This window comes from Adiantum capillus-veneris, chromosome 28, assembly GCF_014529385.1.
Source record: "Adiantum capillus-veneris isolate H3 chromosome 28, ASM1452938v2, whole genome shotgun sequence".
Lineage (NCBI taxonomy): Eukaryota > Viridiplantae > Streptophyta > Polypodiopsida > Polypodiales > Pteridaceae > Adiantum > Adiantum capillus-veneris.
Window position 1 is genome coordinate 109,928,534 of NC_140958.1, and position 27,238 is coordinate 109,955,771.

Here is a 27,238-nt window from a genome sequence, read left to right on the forward strand (position 1 = left end):
CTGAAAAGGGGGCTGGTTAACCAATAGGCGAGTGTCTGCATGTCATTGGGGTTACAAAGATGTAGAAGATAATTGTTCATAATTTCTCACCTTTGAGTGCCAAAGGGATTTGACTCTTTAGTTATAAGCTTTATTGGTGATAGGGACTTGTAGTTCTACTTTGTGGATTCATCTATATGTACATTTGACTTGTATTATCATTTCATGATTGTGGTAAGTTTCAATATAAGTAGCTCTCAAGTGATGTCTTTTTGATGTATCATCCACATGATTTTTTATTTATTCGGATATAACACAAGTGAACTAGGGTAGAGAACGGGCCATAGGAGGGAGCACAACACGAAAACACATCAAAATGGAACCACGGGCTCATAAACAAGTGGTTGACAATTTCATAAGGTTAGATCACCAAGTGGTTGACAATTTCATAAGGTTAGAAGCACGGGCTCATAAACACAAGTGGTCAACTGCTATAATGACAAAGTTAGAATCACCTTCATAACCATTTACTCAGAATGAGGTCCTCATCTCACCCACAACTTCACATTGTCAAGGGGAGTAAGAATATATTTTTTGTTCAACAATGTGGATCCTTTTTGACATCCAAACACCAAGACTAGGTTGAAGGCTCACGAGAGCAGCAAGCCTAAGCATGACTAAAAGTGTCTACTTACCTATAGATCTTTGAGGTCTCTTGAAGTTTGTTTTTATAATGTTTAAACCATTCTTCTTCATCTGTGTCTTGCTCTCCCTCTCATAACATGTGAAGGATTGCCGCTTATCATTTCAAAGATGACATTGACGTGTTCATACCATGTGTCCAACATAATCCATTGTTTTTCTCTTTATTTTTATGAGATTCTATTTGTTCTAGCTTGTGTATTTCAAATTTTTTGTGTTCGAATTAAGTAAATTGACAAATACTTTTTCTATATTTGGGTCTTATAGCATGTTCTCATGCCTTTACAACTACTTTGTCTATGCTCTCCACTAATAGCTTATGTGAGTAATTACCTCTATAATTTGGAAGATGACATTGCTATGCCTATACTTGAGATCTACTCAAATATATCATTCAATGAGTCCCAATTTCATCTCACTTAAATCAACAATCATGGCAACTCTAAGAGAAATGTTTCACAAGATTGAAAATATTTGCACATGCAAAGATCCATTAAATGTAAACTTGCTAAAACTGAAACACCCTCCTCCCCTCCCCCTCTCCCCCAAAAAAAGAAAGAATTTGAACAAAGGTGTCGGAAGTTTCTGTTCAACATTGGTAGGTTCCACATGAGCACTCATATATTTGCTAGTATGTGAGAGGGCATGCGGTACTCTTATCAATAACGAAGATTTGTCTTATAGTAAAAGATGAAGTGATCAACCATGCAACTCGATCACTATTCACACACAACAAGATGATGTGTCATACTACATTAGGATGGAATTGTGCATGCTTGTGATGTTTCGATATATTTGGAATAACATGAGCATCATCAAGAAAAATCCTAGATATCAAAATTATTGTCATCATGGGAAGAAAATGCTTGCAACATCATTCAAAACCAACTAGCTACGGAAGGAATACACTTGTAGCTTGTTAGCGTTTGGTACATTAAGCTTGACTTAAAAAACACATTTGTTGGAGTGCCGCCAACCTAAATTTAAGTAATGTTCAATAATAATTGGTAGGGCTATTGTTTCTCTTGATTTTTTTTCACTTCTAATTTGATATTGCTAATTGAACATGTAGAAAATTTAACCTTTATATGTTTAAAGGTTTCAAAGTCTAATGATCCTAACAAAAGTAATTTGACTAATTTTGACCTTCTAATACATGAATTCCCAAATTCTTTTTCTAAATGAAGAGATGTCTGTTGTAGTACTACTTCAATCAAGCGTTTTTGGTGAGCACCGTTGCAATAAAGTAACATGATTGTTTAACAAGCATTAAGCAACACAAGCAAAATCTGGAGATTGTGGATACCATTGCCAACATTAAGCTTTTATTGAAAACAATACACATCAAATTTTGTATTTGACCAACACCTTAATTAGTTCCAATGATGCTCACAACCTAAGTCGATACAGGAGTTTTCAACTCTTCATCATAGGAAAGGAAACATCTTCAATTTTTCGAGAGTAAATGCTAGAAGCCCACAAACAAAAGTTCTTTTGATAGTTAAGGCCATGCTGGTGGATCTCATAATAGGTGGTCCTTATTTAGAGCGCCCAATTGCAAGCTTTGCTATCAAATTTTAGCACTTTTATGAAGTCCTTTACATATTCTTTGGTTAAAAAATTTACCCATTATCTATGCCTTGTACTATGGGTAAAATGTGGAGCAGAGATCCTAGAAAATTGAGGGTAACTCATCTTGATAACCATAGGCAGTGTACTTTGACAAGAATATAAGACTACTTTAATCTCAACCCATCAAAGTTTAAGAAATATCAGATATTAAGACTAATTTCAGACGTTTGAGATTAAATGTACTTTTAACACATTCAAGAAATTTAAGTTTAAGAAATTTAAGATAAGACTGCTTAACAGAATTTTGGCAATTGGGAAAACCACTTGATCTGTGTAGAAACATGGTATTAGCTGTTGCCTTCTAATGTATGGCCGAGGGGGAGAGGACTATGAGCTCAAGAACTTACGCATATCATTCTTGAAGAGGGAACTTGATCCCATATTATTACAAAGAAAGTGCTCCACAGCTTCTTCCTTGATAACTAGAAACTATTTGTTTCTGACGATTATTTTGTCAGCACCACTTTCGCATGCCAGACCATCGCCAGTTTTTTCCCATAGACCTCCCGCCCACAACCATGGAACATACCAAATGCAAAAATTTCCTCCAAGAGAATCATGTAGGTGGTGGTTGCCAAAAAGACTAGTGCCTCTAGAAACTCATGATTTACACCCTGCTTATGTGAGAATGATTTTTGGCTAAGATATGGGTGTGAACCTTTACTTACATGAATGACTTCTTGATCTAACTTTACAAGATGACCTGGTTGACTCTATACGTAAAGCTCGCCTCGAAGAAAGAAGCCTACAAGAATCCCTAGCACTGCAACGATGAGGACAAATGAGAAGGAAAATCCAGAGGGTACTCTCCGTGTAGCCGCAACATTTTCCTGTCAAAATCAATGAGGAAAGTAAGAGTCATAGAAAAGTCAACAAATTAAGGGGTGTTGATATGTGCCTTTTGCATCTGTGCCTTTATTTAATTTCTTTAATTTCATGTGTTTATCAGCATCCAATCATCTTTCTAGCCACCTCGTGGACTCTCAATTTGCCACCCTCATATCCACAGTATGCAAGCATCGAGAGTCACTGACCAGTGCAACCTAGAGCATGCGACATGTTTGAAACCTCATATCCACAGTCTTAAGCATCGAGAGCCACTCATCAGCTCAACCTAGAGCATGCAACATGTTTCACGTGGTCCCGTAGGTCATATTTGACCTTCGAAGACAATAATACAATCCGTCTGTCTGTCTGTCTCACACTTCATATGGCAAGCTCTTACCTTTAAAGCTCGGGGTGTTTGAGGCAGAGCAGGGCAGGGCTTCACATATATAACATTCAATCGCGTCTCTTTGAGATCATCTGGTGATGCTTTGTGAAACTGCACACAACAAGAAAAAAATGCAAGAACCTCAGCAAACAACAAGGAGCTCAAGTAATCAATTCAGCAATGGAAGAAATGTCGTGTTTTGACAAAGATACATCCAGAACAGAACCATTGTTGACCTTGTACCACTATATTCCTACACGACAGAATGCAATGTAATTGGTACACTCAATCGATGTGATTAATGCTTTCTCCACACCATCTTTACAATACTACGCACACACTAATACATGATGCAATCCTTCAGTGGAGGATGGACCAGTTAGCCCACTTTCCTCAATCCTCGTTTGATTCAGCCGCATCTTCACCGAGACTTAATTGTGTGAGGCATTGCAGAGAGAAAAATCAATTCCTGCCTCAAGAAGGCCTACAATCGAGCACATACCCTTCCTAATTACTGGTGGGGAAAAATATTAAGATATTTAGTGCATTCCCACCAGCATGACCACTCATTAACCCAATCGACCTCTGGGACAAGTTTCCCCTCTCCAATTCATGATCTCACAAACATCAGCACACCACGACACCATTCAATCGATGTGATTAATGCTTTCTCCACACCATCTTTACAATACTACGCACACACTAATACATGATGCAATCCTTCAGTGGAGGATGGACCAGTTAGCCCACTTTCCTCAATCCTCGTTTGATTCAGCCGCATCTTCACCGAGACTTAATTGTGTGAGGCATTGCAGAGAGAAAAATCAATTCCTGCCTCAAGAAGGCCTACAATCGAGCACATACCCTTCCTAATTACTGGTGGGGAAAAATATTAAGATATTTAGTGCATTCCCACCAGCATGACCACTCATTAACCCAATCGACCTCTGGGACAAGTTTCCCCTCTCCAATTCATGATCTCACAAACATCAGCACACCACGACACAAGGGCTGCTAAAGATGATTACTTGTTGATCAATAGCCCAAAGGGCTCTGAGCCGCACCAAGTGATAGGATGACTCGTTTGTAAAAAATTTATAACTATGCATGAGCGACAGCTGCACAGGGTGCATAGTTTTACTGCTTTTGTAAGTATGAGTGTGTGCACTCTAAAAATCAAGAAGGCTTCAAAATATGTGGTCATGCTGGGTTCAATTGGCCCAAAAAAACAAAGAGTCTTCCAAAATGGTAGCAAATCTCTCAAAGAGAAACAACATTTAAATTAAATCTCACTTGAATACTTGGAGTTGGGATGGAAAAGGCGGAGTATCCCTTCATAGAGTATTGGCCCCCAACATATTTTATCAAAAGAGATATTTTACAACTTCTCTGGGTGAGCATACGCCCAATCTGGTTTTACAACTAGCATCCTTGGCCTCAATTCATAGGCACATGGGATTCAAAAGCAATATCAAAAGTATCTATTATTTACATCAGTGCTTAAAGCACTTGAAAAACCATCTGCTATAGAATCTGTAGTCCAAAAGCATCTCCAGCGTCTGCCATGTTAGCTTTCCATACACTCAGCTGATGAAGAAGAAGAGTAAGTGACAGCAATGATCAGGCAACTCATCCTAAGACTCATCAAGCCAGCCCTAGATGTAGGGGTAAGCCTTTAGCTTTCACTCTATGTATGACATATCCCTAAAGCCAAGCATCTAGCATGCACCTCTATGTGCATGGATACAACCTCCTGTAGCAGGGCTACAATGTATTGGCACACGACAAGCACTTAGTTGCAATTGGGCTGGGTTCACACTGGACGGACTCTTTCCTGGGCAATGGCACGTGGCAAGTGATACGGATAGTGGTCTAGTGGACACCGTGGCCAGGTCACCACCACCACCACAGTTTTGAGATAGACTTTAGCTGGACTGAATATTTATGAGCCGTTGGTGGTGTAGCGCGGATAATGTGTCGTGCTCTCTACAGTGTGGGTGTCCCTCAGTGCAATGTGCGTGACAATCTCACTCAAACAAATGGAAACTCTCTCAAACAGAATGAAACACAGAAACAATGGATAACAACAGAGATACAACAGTGAACCAGAACATGTGGACTCGACTTGCTCAAAGAACCATGTACAGACTCTGGCGTGGCAGCACACTCAGCTCCAGTCCAGAACTCACAAGTACAAGAGGGGTGTCGAGGCTCAGATGTGCAGGGATGGTGAAGCAGTGCTCTCTGTAAGACTCGCTACCTCGACGACGCTGGACCAAAGGTGAAGAAGATGATGATGATGATCACCAACCGCTACTACTCATATGTACCACCTTAAAGAGCCACCAACGGCTCATAAATGTCAGCCATGTGGTGACCTGGCCACGAGGTCCACTAGACCACCGTCGGTCGTAAGTAGATACCCTACCACGTGTCACTCCCAGACCAAGGTCCGTCCAGTGTGAACCAGTCCCAGTGTAACCCACTGTCCAACTGTATGTCCTGTGAAGTGACTGTAGCCCTGCTACAAGTTGCCCGCCACAAGACCGCTCACCGTCTCGGTGAGAGGAATACTGAAAAAACTGTGAAGGAAAACCACTAGCTACTGCATCCGTACATGTTTTCCTGATTGCAATCGCCTTAAGCTTGTAACTAAGCAGGAACCAAGTATGTATGATTGCATAGCCGCATAGCCTGGTCCATGCTTGCAGTTGCAGATGAACCTTGCCATACTTTTGTGCAACAACACTCTTCTCGAAAAGATGGATTACCATAAGCCCGAGTAACACCGCAAATAGGGTCATAGTCCAAGAATCCCAACTAGAACAAGATGAGTACACCACAGCAAAGTGATATGCTCACTAGGCAACTAGGTAGGGTTGAGGGAGGGGGAGGAGAGACTAGGTAGGGGCGAGGGGGAATGGGGTGGTTGGGGGGCTAGATAGGGGCGAGGGCTTAGAGGGGGTGGGTAGGGGCAAGTAGGGGGAGGGTAGGGGCGAGGGGGAGTGAGGGGGTGGGTAGGGGTGAGGGGGGTTGGGTAGGGGCGAGAGGGGAATTAGGGGGTGTGTAGGGGCGAGAGGGGGTGGGGGGGTGGGTAGGGCGAGAGGGGTTGGGTAGGGGCGAGAGGTAGTGAGGGGGTGGGTAGGGGCGAGGGGGGAATTAGGGAGTGGGTAGGGGCGAGAGGGGGTGGGGGGTGGGTAGGGGCGAGAGGGGTTGGGTAGGGGCGAGAGGGAGTGAGGGGTTGGGTATGGGCGAGAGGGGTTGGGTAGGGGCGAGAGGGGAAGTGAGGGGGTGGGTAGGGGCTAGGGCGAGGGGAGGGGAGTGCTAGGTCAGGGCGGGGGTGGGGTGAATAGGGCAAGAGCTGGGCAATGGAGAGGGATAGACAAGGAGGACGAGGAGTGGCGGGGGTGATGGAGCTGCTCTCCTCCACCAGCCTTCATTCATCGTTGAAGCTTCTTGCTACAATCTGCAGCTTTAGAAGCGGCCAATGAGTTATACGGAGCTTCACCATCACTTATCGTTACTGATTGCAACCCAAAGTCAATATAAGAAAGGATATGCCAAGTCGACACCGCCCTACCGCACAGGCGATCATCATGCTTGTCCCTTTGGAAAGCGACATTCTGTAGGAGCCGGCACCAATGGAGGAGGGCCTGCCGCCAGGAGCCTACAGCAGTAGGGGACAACATCACCAGCCTTCATTCATCGTTGAAGCTTCTTGCTACAATCTGCAGCTTTAGAAGCGGCCAATGAGTTATACGGAGCTTCACCATCACTTACCGTTACTGATTGCAACCCAAAGTCAATATAAGAAAGGATATGCCAAGTCGACACCGCCCTACCGCACAGGCGATCATCATGCTTGTCCCTTTGGAAAGCGACATTCTGTAGGAGCCGGCACCAATGGAGGAGGGCCTGCCGCCAGGAGCCTACAGCAGTAGGGGACAACATTGGGGAGAACATTAGTGCCTGCTTTATATTGTTTTGGTGACTCTCATGTAGATGATGGGAACAACAATGTTCGGCGCTCTTGATGATCTCTTTGCCACAGCTCTGAACCCTAAGAATGTGGGTATTCTGATTGTGGGTAAGGTCGAGCGGGTAAGGGTAGATAGGTACAAGTAAGGAGAATACAGCTATCATGAGCAAGACAGCTATCATGATCTTGGAATTCATCTTGTAGGACGGGCTCTGAGAAGGGAGTTTGCTAGGCACAGAAGAGAGCTTTGTTTTGGTCGGAGAAGCAGACACCAAAGGGGTTGATGTTTGAGGGGGAGCGAACTCCTGTAGAGGGGATTTCTTGCTGCTTCTACGCTTCTTCAGAGGCTCAGGTGGCTCATTAGGTTTAGTTACTATGGAAATATTTGAAGAGGGTGTACCTTTAGGCAAAGAGTGAATAGAGACTCCATAACAAGGCATAGATTTGGTAGCCTCCAGCCACTCCAGCAGATCTTCGTCTGACCCTTCAGGTGTAGTAGGTTGTTCTTGTTCAGGGTTGGTTTCCATTGACACGGAAACTTGCTGCACCACTGGATCCATGCCTCCTTCTCAGAGGATGGGTTGTATCGGGGAGCCAGAAGTATGTATCCACATTGCATCGTTTCCCCAATCATGGAGTGCTTTAGTGTGTCGCAGCCATGGTCTTCCAATAAGCAAGGGAAATCCGCCCTCAACCTGGGGAAGACGAACCACCACAAAATCCAAGTTAAAAGTAAAGTTTTGTACCTGCAGAGGCACATTGTCTATGATGCCCACTGGGTATACTGTTCGTTGATCGGCCAATGTAACAGTGAAGGGAGCAGGGCGAGTAGGCTGTAGACCTAGAGCTAACATAGTGAACTCGGGCATCAGGTTGATGCCAGATCCACCATCCACTATCACTCCTAAGAAATGCCGACCCAAAACGGACACTGTCAAGCGAGGGCTTCTATAATCAGTGAGTGGAGCAGCGGGATTGGATATCATATAGGACTCTGATGGTCGCACTGGGAGGTGCCCGCCACTAGGACCTGCTCCAGGATAAAGTGATTGAATAACAGCAAGGGTGTCACTTCTAAACTTTGCATCTAGTCGTAGCATGTCATAGAGGGACACTTGTTGAAAGGTATTCTTCAATATAGTCTCTGCTGTAGGTTTTCCTCTTGGGATCAGTGTCTTCTCAGTTTCCTTGATCTTTTGTAAGTCAACAACTGCTTCTAAGAAAGCCCCATCAATATCGGAGAGCATAGTAAAAGATCCTTTCTTAGCACTAGTGGATGGCATGTCCGCTACTGGAGGAGGTGTAGGCATTGGGGAGGAAAGGGCTGTACCTACTGGAAGATTGAGGCCGAGGGCTGCTCTCTGAGCTCGTGTGAGGACACCAGCTGGCTCCTCTACCAGCTGCAACTTGTCTTGAGAGGCAATCATATGGGCAAAAATTGGTGGCTTGGGGTGGGTACTAACTGCTATCAAATTGATCTTGGGAAAGGTGAATTCGGGTTGGCTCTGACTTGGGCTCGCAGAGGTAGAGGCGCGTTGTTTTGGACAATCCTTAGTGTAGTGATCCTGAGCCTCAGGGCAAAGTTGGCACGGAGAAGAGCCTTCTGGCAGAGCTCATTTGCTCTGATAATGCCCATACTCTCCGCATCTGTAGCAGAGTATGGGCTGATTGGAAGGACGAAACGGGGGACGAGGTGGTTGCTGCATGGAGTTGGAGGCTGAAGTGTAGAAGCTCTGAGGGGTTGAGGTGGCATTAGCATTATAAAAACTTTGAGTCGGGAAAGTACTTGACATAACTTGGACAGCAGGGGTATTGAGCAAAGGTGGCATGTAGTTGGGATGGCCGTAGTGGGAAACCATGTTGGATGATGGTGCTAACCCTTGTTGGAGAGAAGGACCAAGACTTTGCTGTATTTTGTGCAATCCCTTTAGGTAGTAACAATCCTTGTCCTCATGTCCAGATTTTTCACAGAAGTGGCAGTAAACCCGAAGGGAGCATTCTTGCGGAGGGTGCCCTGGAGAGCGGCATGAGCTACACCAAACCGTAGCCTTAGTCTCTTGCTGACACTTGAGCTCTTCTAGCTCGCGCTTAATCTGTTCCAATGCCTCATGATTTGGAGGCTTCTCTTGTCTAAGAGAGAAGGACCTCTCCTCTTGAAGAGCTCGCTGTAACTTTAGGGCTTCCAGTTCCCTGCGTAAAGAAGTTAGAGGATCAGCAGGACTACCTTCCAAGAACACAGAGGGAGTATCTATGTGAGGAGAGTTGTTGAACAGCTTCCTAGCCCCCTCTATCCTAGTAGCAGTTGCGATGAACTCCTCGAGAGCAGCGTCGGGTCGGAGACTCTCTCGGAGTTTTTGTTGAGAAGTTTTGGGAAGCGCCTTCTCCACCCACTTTTTAACCATGAATTCACCGGGTTGTTGGGGGAGCTTGGCCACCAGCGACTTAGTTTTAGTCATAAGCTCTGCAAAAGTCTCCTCAAGCTTGAGCACCATGTTGGCCAACTCATCCAACACCTTCTCCTGGTAGTCACCCAGCCTGAAAGCTGCACAGAACTGCTGTCTTAAGGCTGCCCAAGTTGCAAAATGGTTCTCTGCAAATTGACTGTACCATTTATCTGCTAGGCCATCCAGGGTAGATGGAAATAGTACCAAATAAGAATCTTCTCTGTTCAGACCACGTCCCCTACAGAGAGATACAAATCTTCTTGCATGGTCGTCAGCATCTTCTGAAGAAAGCCCTTTGAAGGTAGGGAACTTGATGTTTACCTTGGCCAAAACACTAGCTAGTGGCTCCATGATTCCTTGCTGAGTCTGTTGCACAATAGCTTGCTGTAGCAGAATAGGAGAGAGCTTTTCTGGAGAAGGTGATCACGAAGATGGGGAACCTGATGACGAAGGAACAGGTGAGAGCTTTTCTGGAGAAGGTGATCAGGAAGATGGGGAACCTGATGAAGGAATGGGTGATGTGATATGTGGAGGTATAGGTGATGAGGTTGAAGGATTTCTACAAGATGTCAAAGGTCGTCTTCTGTGATAGTACTTCAGAGGGCTCAGTAGTGGGCTTTGACGCTCAACTGACCTCCTTGTATGTGTCATGCAGTGACCTCCAAACCAACCAAGCTTTGGGCAAGAAAACCTTGAACTGGCTGAAGACTGGTCTAGACTCTACTAGACCAACGAGTGTCTAGACCAGCTGGACCAGGGACGAGGAGGACTAGACCAGGGTCTAGACCAGACAAGTGACTAGACCAGCTAGACCAGGGTCGAGGGGGTCTAGACCAGAGACGAGGGCAAGTTGGACCAGGGCGAGAGGGGACCAGACCAGCAAGGCGAGAGACTTAGACTGACAGGCGAAGCGAAGAAACCAGCTACTCAACAGAGTGAGACTTCAGTTGAGGTCCCACCGTGATCGCCAAAATGAGAGCACCTGTAGCGCGGATAATGTGTCGTGCTCTCTACAGTGTGGGTGTCCCTCAGTGCAATGTGCGTGACAATCTCACTCAAACAAATGGAAACTCTCTCAAACAGAATGAAACACAGAGACAATGGATAACAACAGAGATACAACAGTGAACCAGAACATGTGGAATCGACTTGCTCAAAGAACCATGTACAGACTCTGGCGTGGCAGCACACTCAGCTCCAGCCCAGAACTCACAGGTACAAGAGGGGTGTCGAGGCTCAGATGTGTAGGGATGGTGAAGCAGTGCTCTGTGTAAGACTCGCTACCTCGACGACGCTGGACCAAAGGTGAAGAAGATGATGATGATCACCAATCGCTACTACTCATATGTACCACAGTAAAGAGCCACCAACGGCTCATAAATGTCAGCCATGTGGTGACCTGGCCACGAGGTCCACTAGACCACCATCGGTCGTAGGTAGGTACCCTACCACGTGTCACTCCCAGACCAAGGTCTGTCCGGTGTGAACCAGTCCCAGTGTAACCCACTGTCCAACTGTATGTCTTGTGAAGTGACTGTAGCCCTACTACAGGTGGCTCTTTAGGGGGTACATATGCATAGTTGTTTTGGGTCATTATCATCATCTGGTTTGTGTGGTCAGTAGTCTAGAGTCTATCATCTTGAGTTATACACAGCAAGTCTGCACCATCCCTGCACAGTTGAGCCTCGACACCCCATTGTACCTATGAGTTCTTGGCTGGAGCTGAGTGTGCTACCATTGCCAAAGTCTATACTGGTTTCTTTGAGTTAGTGGAGTCCCATATGTTCACGTTCTACTGTTGAGTCCCTGTGTTTGTTTGCTCTGGTATCCCTTGTTTTTGTGTTTTCATTATGTGGAGTGAGATGTCACGCACATTGCGCTGAGGAGCACCCACTGTATAGAGCACGACGTATTATCTCCGCTATAGGTGCTCTCATTTTTGGCACGTCTCGTGGGACCTCAACTGAGTCTCACTCCATCGAAAGTCGAGTTAAGGAGCTCTCCGTATCAGTCGGTTGGTTTGCACAGGTCTAGGCCTGCTTCAGCTTGGTCCCGTCTAGATTTCTCTCGACCTGCTTGTCTAGTCTCTCGTCTTGGTCTAGTAGTCTCTCGGCTTGGTCTAGTCTCTTTTCCGACTAGGTTTCAAGAGTCCTCTTCCTGTAGCAGGATATTCCATATGGGATGGCTACTTGATGAAGAAAACGGTGTTGTGCATCACACAACCATTGAGGGAAAAGGTTCTGAGTGCCATTGTCCACCTTTTACGGGTCACTGCGGCATTGACACCACCTTGAAAGGTGTGGAGCGTTACTTCTTTTGGTCGAGACTCAAGAAGGATGAGGACGACTTTGTTCACAGTTGTTTAGTATGCCAGAAGGTCAAGTTTGACAGGCATAAGGCATAGGGATTGTTACAACCTTTACCCATTCCCACCCGACCCTAGGAAAGTATTGCAATGGATTTCCTTTTTAATCTCCCGAAGACACAAAGTGGACAACATGGCATCTGGACTGTTATAGACAGATTTAGCAAGCAAACTCATTTCATTCCAGTGAACAAAACAGTAAAGCCGGACCAAGACTATTCATTGCTCAGATATTTCGTTCCATGGCATGTGTAAGACAATAGTTTCCGATAGAGATCCCCGATTCACGAGTTTGTTTTGGAGAGCTATTTGAGAACATTGACACACGGTTGCAGTTCTTGTCATCATTCCGCCCGAGACAGATGGGCAATCCGAGATTGCAAATTTAGTTTTGACGTCTTAAATTTTTGATCATAAGACTCAATGGGAAAAATATTTGCCCTTGGTGGAATTTGCCTACAATAACAAGATCCACTCTACGACGGGGAAGGCGCCATTCGAGATCATTGAAGGTGCTCCGAAGGTTCACCCTTCCTTAGCACTAAAGATAAGATTTTTGAAGGCTGACCAATAGACGAGGGACTTGGACACTGCTTTTGCCAAGGTCCGGGAGGCTTTAGAGAAATCTCAAGAAAGACATAAAAAGGCAGCAGATCGACATCATCGCGATTTGAACTTAAAGGAGGACGATTGGGTGCTCTTACATTTTGAGAAGGCATGCCTAAGAATACGAAAAGGAAAGGAGCGACTTTTTCCAAAGCTTGGCATGAGGTATTATGGCCCCTTCCAGATAAAAGAAAAGATAAATGATGTCTCCTTTAGAATGAAGCTGCCCGATACTTGGAAGATTCACAATGCTTTTCACGTGAGTCTATTGAAGCCTTTTAAAGGCGATGTGCCCGATGATGGGGAGCCCGAAGTGGAGGAAAGCGAGGAGATACTCGTTCCAGAATTGATTGTGGCACATATGGACAGAAAGATAAAAGGTAAAGCGATTAGGCAGTTCTTGGTTAAATTCAAGAACTATCCTGCATTGGATGCGAAGTGGATGGAGGAGGACCTAGCAGATACTCCTCAGATTTTGGAACTTTACCTTGAAGCATTCGGTTTAGCATAGTCTACTCCGGTAGAAACCCGTATTCATGGGTGAATCCAATGCAGCGGGTTTGCACAAGAGGGGAGTCACTACGCTCCTTTGTCAACGAATTACCTCAATTTGGAATAAAGTCACTGATGTCCCCTTTGGTTTCAGGGATACTAATGGGCTGACCAGTATTCTGCTAAATTACTTTATGACAGGAATTCCCGAAAATGAAAATGATTGATTTGTACTTGACTTGTCTGAGTGCAAGAGCTGAAAGACGAAATGACTGCAGCATTTCGGTCTCATAAATCTCTATAGACATGATTGCAATAAGGATTAGTTAATCGAGCATCCATGAGTCCGGAATGGATCTAGATGCGATTACTAAATACATTGCCGATTAATCATGGTCTGAGATTTGGAATGAATTTGTATGTGATTTGTCATGTGATGTCCTGTGATGTCAAGTGATGTCCTCTAATGTCCGATGATGTGACTGTCGTTTTGCACAAGTGCTAGATGTGTCGTGTCTAGTGCGTCGGTACTAACAGTCAGTGTCTACTAAGAGAGTTTATGGCCTCTGTCTTTTTTGCAGGCGTAATCGAGGGCGATTACAATTCTTTCAAGAGGGGGGTATATCACAAACTGGTGACGTGGCAACCCCCAGACAAACACACACAACTGCTGACATGGCAGATGCCAGGGAAAAGGCCCCGACAGACTGACGTGGCAATTGTACGGGACGCCCACAATTCGCGCTGACATGCTGACGTGGCAGCTATACGGAATTTCTGTAATTTGCTTTGATTGCTTTTGGCAGATTTTGGGAACCGGTTGCTTTTGGAACTTTTGCTTTTAAGTTTAAAGCTTTTAGAGATCAATTGCTTTTGAGTTTGAAAGCTTTTGGGGCTCAGCTTTTGGGCATCCCTTGTAAGAATAAATACACCCAAGGGCCTCACTTCTCAGACCATCTCAACGCAGAGACCGAGAGTGAGCACCCGCAGGCTCATTGTACTGTGCTCAAAGATTCATATAAAAATAAACACAGAAAGGGGCACCAATCTTTGGGCCAATACCTCTTGGCACGGAACTACGCCGGGCCATGTCGACTTTATTGTGACTTGTGAATAAGTTTGAAGTGAATCTCTATTGTGTCGCAGTAGAATCTTGACTTGGGGTGTCCGAGTTTGTTACAAGAAGTCTCCACGGAGAAAATCCCAAGGAAACAGTGACTTCCACGCACTTTAGAGCACTTTACAAAACCTGACGAGAAATTACAGCACGCTGAAATCTCTGTTTTTAGCTTCCAATTTGCGTGCCGATCACTCATGTGGGTAGCCCTCGAGCTCTCGCACCTGTAGGATCACTTGCCCTTTGAATTAAACGAGATTCCTCGCGGGAAATCTCTCTAAATTGTCTTGTACAAGCACCCCAAGGCTTTCTCGAGGCTCCCCTGGCGATAACCTGTAGTTTAGGTGCGAAACCCTAAACCTGCAAAAAAACACAACAGGCAGTAGTTCCCTGTTTTGCACGTCTACGCGTGTGTCAAAGGCTCCCGCACGCAATGGGACAATTCTCCTATAAATCGGACGAGTTCACACGAGAAAACTCTCCGTTTTCGCATTTCTTCGCAATGGAATTGTGCATACCTGAAGGGGATTAGCAATTAGCTAATCCGGTTCCTGTAGAGAAGGCTGTTGCCTTGGCAAATGCACATAAATCCCCCAGAATTGTACATGGTCATCCGAGAAGCCCAACTAGAGGGGCATTACCATATGTGCAAAGGGGGGAAAGAGATGCACGAGAGAAAATCATCACGCTACATAGAGCAAGGGAGAAGGCAAGCTTTCCATTAAAGCTATGAGCACCTACACTCACTACTCACACACACTGTGTAGCACACTTCTGATGTCCAAAAATCAGTTTCCCACTCAAAAATGGGCGCCCCCCTCTGGATGAGGCTTCGGGAAAGAGTGTGTTGGCCTGCATGCAGCTTCCCTATTGCCAAGTGTCCATTTTACTCCTTTTGGTTTAATTTCCTAGTACCCGTCAACTTATGAAGTGTAGCGAGGGGCCTAAATGACTTTGAACTGAGCCTAGACACCATTTCACTGCTCGGATTTCAGTGCCGACTTGGCTCGACCATCTCGTGGCGACCTGCCCTTGACTCTTGCAGGCGAAACTCTTGGCCAATGGCCATTTCACACTAGCCATGCAATGTCCAAGCATTTGTGATTTTAACAAGAGGGTCCCAAAAATTAAATAAAAATCAAGGGAAAGAAACCAGCAAATATATATAGTGGTTGTCACAATCTCGTGTTAGCACTACAAGCGAAGTTCGAGTGCAAACAACCAAAATTCACTCGTGCAGATGATCATGAAGATGACAAAGACACACAAAGGGAATCTGAGAGACAACAAGAGAATCAGCAAAGGGAGACAGCACGTTCGTTGAGAAAAGTACAAGAAATCAGCAAACAGAAACAAAAACAGCTCAAGAAGTACCAGAGACGAACAGTGCTCCAAGGACAAGAACAGAAGGCACAAGGGAGTGTGCAGTTCAAGAGACTTGTGGAAAAGACCGGCAGATTAACAAATTTAGCAATCAATGAGCTGCAAGGACGAATTACCACAACAGAAGAGATGCATTGGAAAAGAGCAATGGAATGAGAGGTCAAAATTTTACATTCAATCAACATACAATTACTCAAACCGACAAAGATCAAGAAGAATGGTATACCAGAGCCCTCCCCTCTCCTATTGATTAGATAGGAGTGCCTTCACCGCAAAGCAGCCATAGAGCAAGAAATGACTGAGGCTCCATCCAATGATCCACAACCCAAACGGAGGAAGACACGGCTCGACAAGCATCCCAAATGGTTGATTCACCTGATGCGAGCACCCTCTCTACTCCAGCAAGATGTCACCTTTTGTCCATTGCCTAGAGTCAGAACCTAAAGCCAACATGAAACGATACAAAGAAGACATCGTAATTGGCTGAATTATCCAGTATTGCCATGTCCGGAAGACAATGAAAGGCTAGATGAAAAATATATGCTACGCACTCTCACCGCAGCAATAAAGCAATATGGTTGCCCGATCTATATTGCCAAATACTCCGAAACATATGTTGAATGTTAGCAGCTTGCATCAATATGTACCACAAAGCGTGGATTACAAAGACTCCATGGATGTCCTTCTTGGAGGGGAATAAAGGCCTAGTATACGATCTTAGCAAGCATCCTAATGAGAACATTTTGCATGGGTTCTTTACACAATTGATGTTCATGCCTTCTTACTACATGAGCACTTTTGAAGAGGCTATTAATACAGAATTTTTCATCCTAGATACAACCATTTTTCGGCTAGAGGTCATTGATCTTTGAGCAAGATTTGTCAGTTACCATGCCATGGAGCTCCACCAACAGAACACCTTCAAGCCTTATGCCCAAAAAAATATCCAACTAGCAAGAGAATATAGAAAAGGACTCGGGTGGAAAGAAAATCGTCACCTACAACGTCAACCTGCAATTCGACAACCACCTCGGCATTGACTCATGTCAAGGACGACATGAACTAGGAGGGGGGGAGTGTTGGAAGATTCCAACAGCAGCAGATACCGGCTTCAGAAAAGGAGATGCTCGAAAGGACTTTTTAGCCTTTGTAACAGAAAATGCTTGTAATTATCTTGCTAGAAAACCATTAGCTCTTTTGATCACTCTCTTGTGAAGAATTCAGGATTATGAGCTCTCGAGTTGTAATTCATGCTCTTTTTGAAGCAAAACCAGCCCTTGTACATGAAACCCAGAGCCAAGGTATAAAAGGCAGCTTTTGTAAACTTTTGAGGATTATAATTATTAATAAAAGGGAGCAGATAAGGTTTTCTCCGTACGTAATGTGTTAGTCTCATTGAGCTCTACGCGTGGATATCTACATTGCAAGCGTTTCGCGAGATCCAAGCGTCGACTCCCACAACCTTCTAGGTGACATATCTCACTATCCGAGTGTTGTTTTGAGATTCTCTCAATTGCATCAAATTCTCACCAGTTTAGAGCACCTAATAGGCATGTGCGACATCAAATTTGATGACCTACAATTTTGCAGCCGGAAAAAAAAACACGTTTTTTTCCTGTGAGCAGATTTTAGGTTTGATAATCCAAGATTGTCTTTGATCATGCATGGATGATGCCTATTAAATTTGGTGTTGTTTAGAGTTGATTTGCTATTGGTTTTGCCTTTGGATGTGTGATTGGATAGGAGAGGTAAAAACCAGGTTTTCCGTAGTTAGAGTGCACATAGACAATTTCATCGGAGTGTTTTGTGTTCAGATGAGAGATTGACAACCTCTTGGCATACCTCCATACCCTAGTCAAGTCACTTGCTTCCCAGAATTGACATTATAGTCTTGGATCCATCTCTTCAAGAGATGTGATAGGTGATGACCGTGTAGCCCCGAGACATGCATCCTTTCCAAAAGTTCAAGGTTGGTGCATGTATTAGCTCTAAAATTACTACAATAATCCGAGTAGCGAGGTACCAAGTCAAAGAAACTATTAAGTGCGTTAATGAGCCATTCCCAATTTCACAGTACAAAAGAGTGTATACTTATACATGCATGGCTTAATCTTTGAGGCAAGCATATGACTACTAGCAGGATCAACCAGGTAGTTACCTAATTTTTAGGCAAAGCCAAAGGTGAAGGCGACCAAGTCTTCAATCCTTTGCAGATTGGCAGCAACAACAGCAAATGATGCATTTGGTGCAGGGAAATATGCCTCCTTATTCAAGTTACCTTGACAGGAATTAGGAATTTTCAGATATGGCCGCCAATTGGTATTGCCTCCAGGGGGTATTCGTTCCCTATGGGGCAGGTGGTTTTGGACAGCAGGTGGCTTTGACCCCTCTGGAGCAGGGATGCCTAGTTTTGGGCAGCATGGTGCCTCGTATGCAGGGATATCCTTATGAATTTCACCAAGATAGGATAAGAGCCTGTATGGAGGAGGGACGCCTCCAACCTTAGGCACAACTTCTGGCATTGAGGGAGTGACAAGCCATTGACGCAACCGAGCAGCAAATGAAGCAACACATGCACAGCAGATTAGGGAGCAAAGGAATGTGTGGCAGCCCGTAATTCGCACCGGAAATTGTGGCATGATTTTCCTCTTCTTCTTCTTCCAATTCCTCTTCTACTTCCTCATACTCCCCCGATTTCAGAATCTTTGCTGCTTTCATGGTTTATTGCTACAATTCTGGATCTGATTATTTTGAGAAGAACAATTGATTGTGTAGTGATACCATTGTACCGAAAAGTCACCTGACAAGGTGGTGAAATAATGCAACAACACCACAAATGAACAGAAAAAGCAAAATGAAATGGAAGTAACACTTCAGTCAAGACACACAGTGGCAAAGCTCCACTCTCAAAGATGCTGGCCCCTCAACTAGGCTCCCCTCGCGGTATTTCTTTATTATATTCATGCACTGTCTCGGTTCCAACTGTTCTACATAAGCCAACTCACATGATCTAACTGCAAATGGCACCCTGGCCTCTAATTTATAGGCACTTGGCCCCAAAAGCGACTTAAATAATCTGCTATTTACAACTTGACAAAAAACCATGTAAAACACCTTCTGTTTACAATAACTGTCCCAAAGCATGGCCAATAACCCACTGAGGGAATCTACACGAAAAGCATGAGAAGGATGTGCCACATCAGCAGCCTGCGCGTAAGACCTGCCATGTTACTGCCGTACCACCTGCCACATGTCATTTGTACAGTCCCGTGAATTGTGCCGCATATCACCTCAGCATCCCACGTGCTCTTCCCCTGCTCTCTATCCTCGATCCAATTGGGTCTGTTCCGGTACGGGCGGTCCACAGGTGATACTCCAAGTTCCTGATCACTCTCCAATACTCCTTTCCCAGAGGGTACTCATGAATTAGATTATCCTTACTGGCAAGATGATAAGACTTGGAAATTGTCCTACTCTACTCTCCAAGGCAGCTATCATGAGAATCTTGCCTCTTTCTCCTTATTTAAAGAACTTGAAAGGCAAAGATCAACATATATGACTGGCTTATGGCAAGCAGTATCAACTGCTACTGCTATGTACATCTTTTCTCCTTATTTAAAGGACTTGAAAGGCAAAGACCAACATATATGACTGACTTATGGAAAGCACTATCAACTGCTACTGCTACATACATCCCAAGTCCTTCAAAGCTGCCAATTTTTCTTGACGCCATGCACTACATATATTGTCTCTCTTTCCTTCATTCCACGAATACGAGGATTGGGCCATTCCTTTATAGACAGAGGAATGCAGTGTAACACGACTAGAAATTGTGGTCATCTTGTACACAGGCTAAAGCTTCTTGCCCAGTCCTCTCATTATCTACATAGAGTCTCTCCAGCTACTGGCAAGATCTTCACAAAAGCTTAGGAATCTCTTCACAACCATAGGATTCTTTCTCGACTCAAGCAGGACTTTTCAATGTGCATGAATTGCATGATCACATTAGAAAAGATTGATGCTAAAGTAGCATCTGCAAAGAAATCATCACACAAAGCACAAGAAAAAAAATGCTATGACATACTCACCAATTCTTGCAAGATATCTTCGGCTTGAGCACCCTGAGGAGCAAAAACAGTTTGCACAAGAAATTTATCTTTGCTTTGAAGCTCACCAGGAACCTCAAATAATGCCCGCATTGTAACTTCAAAAAAAGGATGACAAGTCAATTTCACAAGCTTGTGTAAAACTTTCGATATTTTAAACCTTTTATGATACTTTTTAAAATTCAAGACTCATAATTTACAAGTATGAGAATGAAAGAGAGAGCTTGAACCTGTCACATTGCATAAATTCCCTGGCTCAATAGTTCCTATGTTTGGACGGACACAATAATTCTTGGGGGTTGTTGTTTTAATCTGCACAAAAGAAAATTTAGGCATTCTAGAATCACAAGGAGCTAAACTATGAAGCATTATGATAGCATTTCACAATCACGTCAAATGATAAACAAAAGCTTGCCAAAACAAAGTACTAAACTTTATGCTTTCTAGGTGAGCAAAAAAATTGTGTTTATATTTATCATCAGGAATGAGAAGCTGATTTTGCTTCTAGTGATTTTAAGTGTGAAACAAGTATATAGTTCATTTATTATGCATACACATGACAATTTACAGTCGTTTAGACGGAGAAAAGTCGATGACCATGTTTAAAGAAAGGCTTGAAATACGAGCTTACAAGAGCGCGCATCAATGGGAGAGGTAGAAATGTAGATAAGATATTAAGGTAGTGCATACTGCCAGCTATGCTGGCCATTTTTAATGTAACCAAAGATGGATTGTTCTCTTCTTTCCTCCCCAGCTCTTTAAGAGGGAAAAAGTTCACGAGCCTTCCAACTCCTGTCTGAAAAGTACGCACGTGGATCCCAAATATGTAGCCCACTTATGCCAGCTGGTGTGCTAAATAGAGTATATATGTCTGGGTCCTGCTCCCTAGCCAAGCTTCCAGATGTATGCTACTAGCATCCTCTCCACATGCTCCAAAAATTTAGCATCCAAGATAAACGGTGTGCCGCATACACAGAGCTGTAGTCAAAAATGAAAAAAGTGGAGAAACTCTCGTAACTTCCGAAGTGGGAACTTAACTCTCCTTGTTAAATGTTTATTTTTAAGAAAATGGATGGATCTTCTTACGTGAATAAAAGCGAAAACCAAGCCAAGAAAATATATTTTTCACAGAATACAATGTCCTCTAAATTTCAATGGCACAACCTCATGTTGACAAAAGAATGTGCCCATAATCCATGAAAAGTGTACATCAGAGATGACAGAGGCTAATCACCATTTGAAATTGTAATCAATTCACATTAGAGAAATCATACAAAGATAGACTGTTCACAGACAATGAGGGAACAAGATCCAACCTTGAAAGCTACATCACTGTGAGTCTGGTTGATAAATTGCAATGAGCAGGATACTTGTTTCTCAAGCTCAACTACAAAAAAAGGCAAAGAATGAGTACTAACAAAAAAACCATATCGCATTCATTGCAAAATGGCACGAACACGATGCATATATGTACAAACACAATGCAATTCCTCATTTTATGAAGGCATAAATAAAGAATACAGCATTTCCAAATGATCAGACAAAAACATGCATATGAAAATAAGTTTAGTGATAATAACAGCGACAACAGCAAAAGCTAGAAGAACATGTGTGAGAACCATTTTCTCCTCTCTTGCTTTTTGTGCCCCGAAAGTCCCCGCTTTTCTGTTAAAATTACTTGCTTTTGCTCTTTTGTTAATAGAATCTATTTTTCCTTTAAGCACGTGTGCGCATGCGCGCACAAAAATCCCCAGAGCTCTTAGGTTCCCACCTTTGGGCTCCATGGGGGATTTATATACGATTTTATAAGTAGGCATCTGTACACAATTAAAATTTTCAGAGTAAAGAGCACTCAGAGATACATGAAGTCAAAACCTTGTGCTGTCCAAACTTAAAGAAACCCAACTAGGGTGCTGACTGTGGAGACTCAGGGCATCGATGTCATATGCACTTGGCCTCAATGTGTCACGTGGACATGCTACTACAACTCATAGCCAGTCAATAGACTACATGAACCCAGGGAGTTAGGTATCGGCACCTTAGGAACCTGTTTGCAGGACTTAAATGTCCGGATAGATCCATAAGATCAATTTGAACCCTGCATAAATGATTCATGAACAAGGCACAATCGGGTAATGCAGCATTGGTTAGTAGTCTATAGTAGTAGTAAACATATTTGCATCACGTGCCGGCCAGCATGACATGTGCAAGCATGTACAATTGGTGCAGATCCTCTTCCTCCTTGACCTCCTGCTTCTCCTACCCCTTCCCCTCGATAGTCCCTCAGCCCGTCTACCCCCTCCCACATCCACTCCCCTTGGCCTAGGCCCCACACCTCTTAGAGCCTCACTACCCCTAACCAGTCACCTGCCCACACTATAAAGCTTTCCCTTGACCTTCTCTCTACCCTGACCCCAATCTTCCCCCTCAACTTGCCCTGCGCATATAGCAAAAACTGTAACGGGAGGGCACCACATGCCAATGGAAAAGAACAGACGAGAGAGACTTTTTAAGCACTTCAATAACAACTGAACGGAAAGAGTATGCGCGACACACGAGACGCGGAGTGGCGGATTTCCACCCCAAGAGAGCACTGGCCCCAGACCCTTGCACCCCTTTCGATATTTCTTTATATTGATTCAACTCAGTACAACGGTAGCGACACGTCTCTACACCATGCGACAACATGAAGGAGAGTGAGCCCTTGCCACATATTTAAAGGCCCTGGCCTGAAAAGGCAGTTTCTTCAAACTCAAAAGCATCTCGTCCAAAAGAGCCTGGTCTAAAAGCTGCCTGCGTAAAATCCGTACAGCTGCCACATCAATAACCGACAGCATAAAACACATACCTGTCGTACAGCTACCACGTCACCTTGTCAAGACGATTTGCGGGAGCAGTCCGTACAACCTGCCACGTGTCATCTTTCATGCAAGGGAAGCTAGTGTGTCTGTGTGTGCTGCCTTAGTTTATTATTTAAGGCCCTAGGAACTTGGACCCCATTGGACAGGGTTCCATAAGTTGGTAAAAACTCTTTTAATAATTTGCCCCACTTGGCGAGAATCTGTAAGTTGGTAAGAACTTCTATTTCTTCAACTGCTTCTAGGTTTTAGGCCCCTCGACCGCGATCTGCAAGTTAGCTAAGATCTTCAGTGGCTTGCCACAACAGCAGTTTGTGACATCCCCCCCTCTTGAAAGAAGAATAATCGTCCGTGTGATTACAATATATTTGCAAAACAACTCAAGTTAGCTCAAAAATATCTGAGGGACATTCTGAGGAACAATCATTTTTCTCATTCCAGATCGGAGCTCTTGATATCCTGACATAGCAAAATTAACCATTACATCCAGACCGCGCTGATCTTTAATGGGTGTCTTGATACACTAAAATTACATATCCAGGCAATCTCACCCAATTAGGAATATTCAGTGATTGACACATCACAATGAAACACAAATGCTCACATATACATGTTACAAGACACAACGAACTCCGCCGCTAAGTACTCCTCCGAGATAGGCGGTTTGCCGCAAGAAGCTACTCAACGACTACCTTGTCACCCCCCCCCCCCCCCCCCCCCCCCCTCTGCAAATAACATAAAAGGGTCCGAGCCACATTGAGGCACGCCAAGAGATTGTCAATTTTCTTGTTTGAACACAATACACTCCGTGGAAAGATCAAGACGGTGAAGCCAAACAGTGTCACAATCTGATGGTGTGGCGTGTGTCTTTGAACTGAGAGGAGAGAAAGAGTCCACTTGGATTAGCACTAAAATTCAAGAGCCTAATTACAGAAAAAGCTGCCCATAATTTGCAGCTGAAATTGCGCCATGTCTTTCGGCGGGAAAGGCAGCCTGTCCATACGGCGATTAACATTGCAGATTTTAGTTACTGAAACACAGTTAACTTTCTGTAGTTTTTGGGGAACATAAAAAGTTGTGGGCTTTTGAATTGTAAAAGCAAGCCAAGTCGATATAACAGAATGACCTAGGGGGAGCTATTTCACTCGGGATTTACCGAGTAGACCTCCCGACCAGTTATAGCTATGAAGGGCAATAATAAAGAAATTTGTAAGGAGCACTATAAGGGGAGGGCACCACGTGCCAACTGAAAAGAAAAGATTAGAACAAACTTTTAGCGCTTCAAAAAAACCACACACACACACAGACCACGCGGTAGACATGGGGTTAAGTTTTACAAATCCTGACCAAGGGGCCTAAACCCTAGCAGAAGAAGTAGAAGACCTACCAACTTACTCAAGACCGGCCGAGTGGCCTAAAAGACAAAAGGAGGTTAGTATTAGAAATCCTACTTACAAAAACTTGGCCAAGAGGCCTAAACATTGCATAAAGCTAAGCACTCAAAAATGGCGTAGAAGATGCTGATGTGGCAATGCAAATTAAGGGACCAGCTTTTGGCACCAGATTTTGGAACTCCTGCAGCTTTTAGAAGTTTGCTTTCATGTAACTACTTTTGGTAAGCCAAGGGCCTCTAAATAAGTGGGTTAAATAAGTGGGTTGGGCTCTCTCTCTGGCATTGTACTGCGTGGAGAAGCAGAGAACACTCCCAGAGTTGTATGTTGTTGAAGCAATAATAAAGAAATACCGAAAGGGGTGCCCATCCAACTTTTAGAAGTTTGCTTGGTAGACCAAGGGCCTTTAAATAAGTGGGTTGGACTCTCTTTGTGACATTCTACCACGCAACAAAGTATGCAGCCAAATTTGGCCCCCTAAATTGTATAAATTGACAATTAATCCCAAATAAAACGTTTCTGGAATAACGGATAATGCTACCTAATATATAAGTGATCCAAAAAGCGGTTCCGTATGTGGTGCCGCCTAGACCTTTCCTCCAAGATATTTTTAGAGTAAAAGGAGTATTATATCTCAAGACATTAAAGCTTCTCTGTGTGAAAGGTCGTTATATGTCTACCAAGGCTTGGTTTGTTTAAAGACAATGGCCATGGTTTGTAAGCTTCTAAACTAGAATCATGGTTCATAAACTTCTAGTTCTAAACTAGAAATCTCGCAGCAACATGGGAATTTGCGGCCTTCCTTGGTCTTTGAGCTTCTCATATAGCTTCAAAGAAAGTATAAAAGCAAACAAAAAATAACTAAGCAAATAGCACCGCGCAGCCAATAGATTCATTTGACAAGCATTTGTGCGAGGAGATGCATACACTCCGAAGGAGCTCTTTCAAGCTCCAAAAGATCATAATTTCATGGCAGGAGATGCAAAGCTGCAAGATTCCACCTGGAAGTGCCACACGCTCAGTAAAACATGTAGATAGGATCATGTTCGGAAACAAGTTTCTCCATCAAAGAGAATGTCATGAAAAGTAGAGTCTAAGGTGACTTAGATACAAACAATCCCAAAAGGTTCAGTCAATGGAAAGGCCCGTGCTTTCTCAATGAGGTTCAGGCTTCAAGCCTCCATGGTTCACTCAAGAATAACTAGTAAGACGTACATACCTAGATGATGTCCAAAAAAGCCCAACAAATTATAAACTCATCGTAGTCATCCACAAGAAAATATAACCATAAGCTCCATCATGCATAGGATGAGTATTAAATACCAAAACATGCCCACTAAACATCATCAATGCCCAAATATAGCGAGTGTGGAACTAGGCATAGACATATGCTCCCCACCCCCAACCCCCCCCCCCCCCCCCCCCCCCCCCACACACCAAAGAAAACACACACAGAGACACACATACACACATTTGTGAGCTTGCATGATGAGTTTTTTCACGACTCTAAACAAACCATAAGGTAGTAAAAACATATACAAAAAGAGGAAGTTAATAGGACATACTCACTAGATAAGATCAAAGAAATTAACAAGAAACGACTCTTTTAAGAAAACTTCACGATGTAAAATCTACACATCCCTCTAGGATAAAGATCCCAATAATAGGACATGCCCCAAAGCAAGGACACCTTTTGTTTGGTTCTACTCTATTTTTTTAATACTCAAGTGTCATGATGGGGTTAGCATAGGATATGAGGAGATTTTCACAAGGGCTTTCTTTTCATATCAGATTCACTCAAAATCATTACTTGAAGTGAAAGATTGACTAGCCCCAATTTGAATTTCATCCCCGTTGATAAGCCTCGAGGTGCCTAACAAGTGGATTTATTAATATATCGAGTACCATAGTTTATATGTACCAGCCAGTACGTGAGAAAACCAGCTAAGGTAAAACCTTCTCCTTAACAATACTACCGGCCAAAAAATTAGAGAAACCCTTAAAACTCCGGCTTTGATCAAACTAGGCCAGTTTTAAAAAAGGTGATTAGTATAACTGTATAGTCTTATGTTTCTAGAGAACATATTGTGCATGTTTTTTTAAACATTTACGCCTTGTGAGGATTTAATTGGTCTTTATGGAGCCACTTGAACGGGCAATGATAAATTTCGAGCGCTCCTGCTGATATGGCAACAGTGGTAGCCATTAAAAAGTTCAAAGTTTTTGAAATCAATGACGATCGAAGCACTTGAAGAAATTTATCCGCACAACAAGCCTAGTTTTCTACCAATTTTTAACAGTCAACAAAAAGCACTCTCTCTTAATAAGAAAACAAGAGCTTGCCTTGTCAACCAAAAAGCACTCTCTCTTAATAAGAGAGCTTGCCTTGTAACAGCGTTACATTGCCTACTCCCATGGATTACCCAATGCATTATTTCCATACATGCGACGTGGGTCCAAATAAGCAAGCAAGAAAAGCTCTCTCTCTCTCTCTCTCTCTCTCTCTCTCTCTCTGTGTGTGTGTCTGCGCTTACTTGGAAACCGGAGCTCCGGAGGCTCGATGGAAATAAGATCGCTGGGCATGACTTCCAGCTTTAATAGCAATGAAATCACGTCGAGGACAATAAAAATCGCCAGATCTCTGCGTGCGTGTGTGTGAGAGAGAGAGAGAGATGAGAGCGAGGATAAGAAGAAGAGAGAGATAGGGAGCGAGAGAGACAGACAGACAGAACGCCAACTCGCGCATGTAATCATACATCGTCAAATTCGGGAAAAAAGTTTCTTATAGATGATACAATCTACTACTAGCTGAGAGCGTGGTCCCGCTAGGAAACCCACTACATCTCAGGGTGGGTTCTTGCGAAAAAATACTCGATTCGCCCGTCCGAATAAGCACAAGTAGAAATCGTTCACGCGCTAGCACAAAAGTGCCAAGTGGTGGACTCTCTAAAGCTCCAATTGATCGTGAAGA

The 27,238-nt window shown here is 43.8% G+C and overlaps 1 protein-coding gene across 1 annotated transcript; it reads right to left on the minus strand.

Annotated features, from left to right (window-relative positions):
- Nucleotides 1–2,506: 2,506 nt before the first annotated feature.
- LOC147421087 (vesicle-associated protein 3-1-like) lies at nt 2,507–27,024 on the minus strand. Its single transcript, XM_086505065.1, has 6 exons — nt 26,802–27,024; nt 21,335–21,405; nt 20,249–20,330; nt 20,001–20,116; nt 3,539–3,637; nt 2,507–3,143 (listed from the first exon to the last, which is right to left on the minus strand). The coding sequence occupies exons 1-6, from the start codon at nt 27,019–27,021 to the stop codon at nt 3,027–3,029; spliced, it is 705 nt and encodes a 234-aa protein (XP_086361191.1). The 5' UTR covers nt 27,022–27,024; the 3' UTR covers nt 2,507–3,026.
- Nucleotides 27,025–27,238: the final 214 nt, after the last annotated feature.

Bases quoted from the DNA above. Each gene is read 5' to 3' on its own strand.
- LOC147421087 (XM_086505065.1), bottom strand. From the start codon at position 27,021: ATGATTACATGCGCGAGTTGGCGTTCTGTCTGTCTGTCTCTCTCGCTC. The intron at 20,331-21,334 runs GTTGGATCTTGT...TCTTTTGTGCAG, and splicing joins ACAGTGATGTAGCTTTCAAG to ATTAAAACAACAACCCCCAA. The intron at 20,117-20,248 runs GTTCAAGCTCTC...CTTTTTTTGAAG, and splicing joins GAATTTATGCAATGTGACAG to TTACAATGCGGGCATTATTT.